Genomic DNA, 4102 nt, shown 5'->3' with positions numbered 1-4102 from the left:
GTGTGCGGCCGCGCCGCGGCCCCGCCGCACGTGTGCACAGCTCTCCGCGCCCCTTTCACTGCCGGCTGCAGCGACCACATGATTGCCCCACCCACACCATGATCCTCTCCCGTTGCATCCTGCATATGTCATCAATCAATCGAACCCATAATCCCACGTAGGTTTTACATCAACTCTTGGTACCCCCCGGCCCACATAACGCTGTCATACTCTGTCATCGAGGCCGCGGTGGGCGCCGCCAACTGCCTGGGTGAGCCGCGCGCTGCGCGGGGTCCGCGGCGGGATCTGCGGTGGTAAGGGTGGTGCGAGGGCACTGGGACGGCGGCTGGCCGCCGCCTTTGAGGGGGTTGAGGCAGCGGTGGCTCGCGCACTTGCCATGGCGAGGGCTCTGTGGCTTGGTTTTCAATTGTTTACACACGCCATTTTGCAGGTGCCGCCACGCAGAGCGGGGCGCGTGTGTGCGTATGTGCGAACGCAGGGACACGCATATGTGTGAGCTGTGCACACGCGCGCGTGCACACACAAACACACTCAGACGCACACACACACACACACACACACACACACACACACACACACACACACACACACACACACACACTCAACAACCGCCCCTCTACCCCCACCTTCGCTCGCCTGCTCACCTCGCGGCCTGGTCAGCCGCCCCCATGGCGGCCGCGCTGCTGATGCTGGACGGCCTGATGGGCCTCAGGGGGTGGCAGATCCTGTTTTTCGTTGAGGTGGGGCCCCGGATAGTACACGGGGTTGTACAGAGGGCGAAACACGTGGTTTGCAGTAATGGCAGGTGGGGAATGGTTTGCAGTAATGGCACGTGGGGAATGAGAGCTTTTCAGTGATGCGGGGGCTGTTTGCGGCGCAGCAGCTCCACACCGGAATGTGCATCGGTGTGGGGGCTGTCGACTCGTCTCTGGCTCCAAGGGAAGACCGAGGGACAACAGCAGGCCAGGCGCCCCTGCGCCGCCGCCGCGGGCGCGTTGGGCGCGCGTTCGCCACCCCTGCGCGTTACCCCCCTCCGCCGCCCACGCGCCTGCACCCATTCCCCTGCGGCTCCGCTCCCATTCCCCCTCAGGGCTTGCCCAGCGTCCTCCTGGGTCTCTACATCTGGCGCCGCCTCCCCCGCCACACCCACGAAGCGCGCTTCCTATCTGCAGCCGAGCGCGCCTGGCTGTCCGTCGCGTCGGCCGGCGCCCGCAAGCACGCGGAGCAGGGGGAGGCGCTGGGGGGGCGGCGGCTGCTGATTGAGTCGCTGAGCAATTCGCGGCTGTGGGCCATCATGGCGGTCGGCGTGCTCAAGAACGCCGCGCTCACAGGGTGCGAGCCTGCGCGTGCGTGGGGCCCCGCACGCGCGCGCGCGCGCGCATGTGTGTGTGTGTGTGTGTGTGTGTGTGTGTTCGCGCGCGCGCGTGTGCGTGCGTGCGTGCGCGTGTGCGTGTGTGTGCGCATGTGCGCGTGTGTGTGTGCGCAACGCTTGCAGCACCCTGGGTGGTGCTGCGCAGCCCAGGGCGAGCGCGACAGCTCCCCGTCGCACCCCTTTACCGCACGGGCAGCTGCCCGGTAGCTGTCGCACCCCTTTACTTCCCGCAACTCAGGCCTGTCACGGCCTCTTGCCCGCCGCATTGCCCGCAGGGTGCTGTTCTTCGCGCCAAAGCTGGTGGATGCGATTATGTCGGGCTCCGCCGTCGACATCGCCGCCGGCGCCGCAGCCAAGGGCGTCCGCGCCCACGCGCCGCGCGCAGCAGCCGCCGCCTCCTCCCGCGCGCTCCTCGCGCACGCGCCGCCGCCGACGGCCGCGGGCGTGCGCGCCGCGCTGCTGACCGCCGTGCCCTTTGTCCTCGCGGCCGCGGCGGCGGTGTGGCTCGGCAAGCGGTCCCAGGAAAAGGGCGAGCGGTGCCGACACATGGCGGTGCCCTGGTTCATCTCGGCCCTGATGTTCCTGCTCTTCAGCTCGGCAGCTTCCCATTCGCCCCAGGCCGGGTTTGTCTGCCTGACGCTGGCGGTCGTGACTGCCACGTCACCCAACGCGCTGCTCAACACGCTGGCGTCTTCGGTCAGCCAGGGGCCCGCGCAGGCGGTGTCGCTGAGCCTCTACAACGCGGGTGGGCTCGCGCGAGGGCGGCCAGCGGGGACTGCGGCGCCCGGGGTTTCTGCTGCGGCGCTCTGCTGCGTGCTTACCAGGCGCAGCCTGCATGCGCCCGTGTCAGGCATCCTGCACGCAGCGGGCGGGGCGCGCACAGCGATCCCTGACAGGGCGCGTCCGCTGCGTGCACGCGCAGCGCGGCAGCCGCTTGCCCGCACACCCTGCTGGGGTCATTGGCCGCATTGACTCCCCCTCGCCGCCGCCGGAGTCGCTGCGGCTTGGGGGGCCTTCTCACTTCCGACCCTGTCGTCCCGCGCCCCTACCCCACACTCACACGCCCCTGCTGCGCCCAACCCTGCCTCCCCTCACCCCGCAGTTGCAAACGTCGGCGGCTTGATAGGGCCGCTGTTCATTGGGTTTGTGGTGCACCACACGGGGGTGTACACCGCCGCGATGCAGGGGCTCGGCTTGCTGGTGGCGGGGGCCGCAGCGATCGTCTGGCACATGCAGCGCTGGGGGGTGTGACCCTGACCCCCAGCGCCGTTGATGCTTGATCGGTGCGGCGTTGGTTTAGGGGTTCAGCTCCTGGGCCGCCACGCGCAGCCGGCCCCGCGCATTGAATTTGCCCAAGCACAGATGCGTCAGTGACTTGACTGCTTATTGCAAACACAGCGACCTAGAGCAGAGCGTATGCAGAAGAATGAACAGCCACAGCAGCCCCTTCGATATTCCTTGTTTGCGTGTGTGTTCCTGTGTGTTTTTGGGCGTGCTCATGCTTTCAGGGCAAGCTTGCACGCCTTGGGCGTGCGCGCGCCGCAGCAACATGTCTTGGCATTCACGTACGCTATTTGAGGGTATCCCCTGCTGATAAGCTTTTGGAATGTCTAGTGCTTTTTTGGCGGCAGCAGCTCGGCCATTCCAACCCACGCTGCGATCCGGTAACGCTTATCAAACATCCGGCGCAAGATGGCAAAATAGGTTGCATCAGTTGGCGGAGCGGTGGCCGGCAGGACTGGCAACTTGGGCTGCACGCCTAAATGTTCAGGGGAGGGTTGGGTCTGGAGTTAGTGCCCGCCGGGGCCGGCGGGGGCCGCCAACATGCGTTGAACGCGTCAGGTGTGGACCATGTTTGACCTTGTGCGATCCTGCCACCGCAGAACACACGCCCACACATCATAGAGCGTGATGAGATCCTCGTTCAATCCACAGAAAGCCACAACTTGGCGATGTATGCCAGGATCTGAGGTGCTGTCCATCAGATCAGCCCGCCAGATCGCCAGGTTCATGCTTTGACACAATTCGCATGGGGAATGCCAGTGTCTCAAAGCTTCTAAGATCCAGGCAAATCTTGGCAACTGCCTCTCTGTCCACACTGGACAGTGCGAACTCCCCTCTGCAGCGCTTGTCAAGCAGTTCATGGCGCACAATTAGCACACGGATGGGACATGGGAGAGAAAACTGATTAGAACGCCGCGCACCTGACAGAGCCGGCTGTGCCGGGGCGTGCCGCTCACCTGCCAGCGCCCCCCAGCGACGCGCGCCCAGGCGTGGACCGCCGCGATGGCCGGCGGCATCCTCAGCCTGCCGGGCGCCGTGCTGCGCGTGGCAGGCCGCGTCGCCAGCCTGCCCGTCAAGCTGATGGGCCTCGGGCTCAGCCGCCGCACCTGGACGCTGTTTTACACGGGATACATAGCCGCGCTGGTCGCCAAGCGGCTCGCGCGCGCGTGGCGGCGGCGGCGCGACGCATATGACGGCCTGGATGGGCTGGTCTCCTTCTCCTCACGCCTCATAGCCGGTTCGTCCCCCCTGCCGCCCCGCCGCCCCGCGGCGCCCCGCCTCCGCGACGGCCCCGGGGGCCGGCGCCCGCAGCGGAGCTCTGCAGACCACGGTCCCCGGTCGGCGCATCTCCCCGCCGTGCCTGCCGTGACGAGCTGGGAATCAAACACAGCCCCTGCTCCCCTGTCCTTCGCACGCCCCACGACATACCTCCCCCTGCACCCAAAA

At 66.8% G+C, this 4102-nt stretch overlaps 2 protein-coding genes across 2 annotated transcripts in view; both read left to right on the top strand.

The window, feature by feature from the left end:
- The window catches only part of MNEG_12173 (Putative tartrate transporter), a gene marked incomplete at both ends in the record, with an annotated part of 4551 nt that extends 1928 nt beyond the window's left edge, over window positions 1–2623 (top strand). Inside the window, 4 exons of the mRNA XM_014039356.1 lie at window positions 162–250; window positions 1173–1332; window positions 1648–2117; window positions 2475–2623. Of these exons, the coding sequence (XP_013894810.1) occupies window positions 162–250; window positions 1173–1332; window positions 1648–2117; window positions 2475–2623 (868 nt within the window). The remainder of the gene's footprint in view (window positions 1–161; window positions 251–1172; window positions 1333–1647; window positions 2118–2474) is intronic.
- Window positions 2624–3658: 1035 nt separating this feature from the next.
- Window positions 3659–4102, top strand: part of MNEG_12172 (hypothetical protein) — a gene marked incomplete at both ends in the record, with an annotated part of 1280 nt that continues 836 nt past the window's right edge. Inside the window, one exon of the mRNA XM_014039355.1 lies at window positions 3659–3893. Within this exon, the coding sequence (XP_013894809.1) occupies window positions 3659–3893 (235 nt within the window). The remainder of the gene's footprint in view (window positions 3894–4102) is intronic.

This window comes from Monoraphidium neglectum (genome assembly GCF_000611645.1).
Source record: "Monoraphidium neglectum strain SAG 48.87 unplaced genomic scaffold scaffold03103, whole genome shotgun sequence".
In the NCBI taxonomy this organism is placed as follows: domain Eukaryota; kingdom Viridiplantae; phylum Chlorophyta; class Chlorophyceae; order Sphaeropleales; family Selenastraceae; genus Monoraphidium; species Monoraphidium neglectum.
Note: the sequence above shows the minus strand (reverse complement) of the source record. Positions and strands in the feature narration are given on the sequence as shown.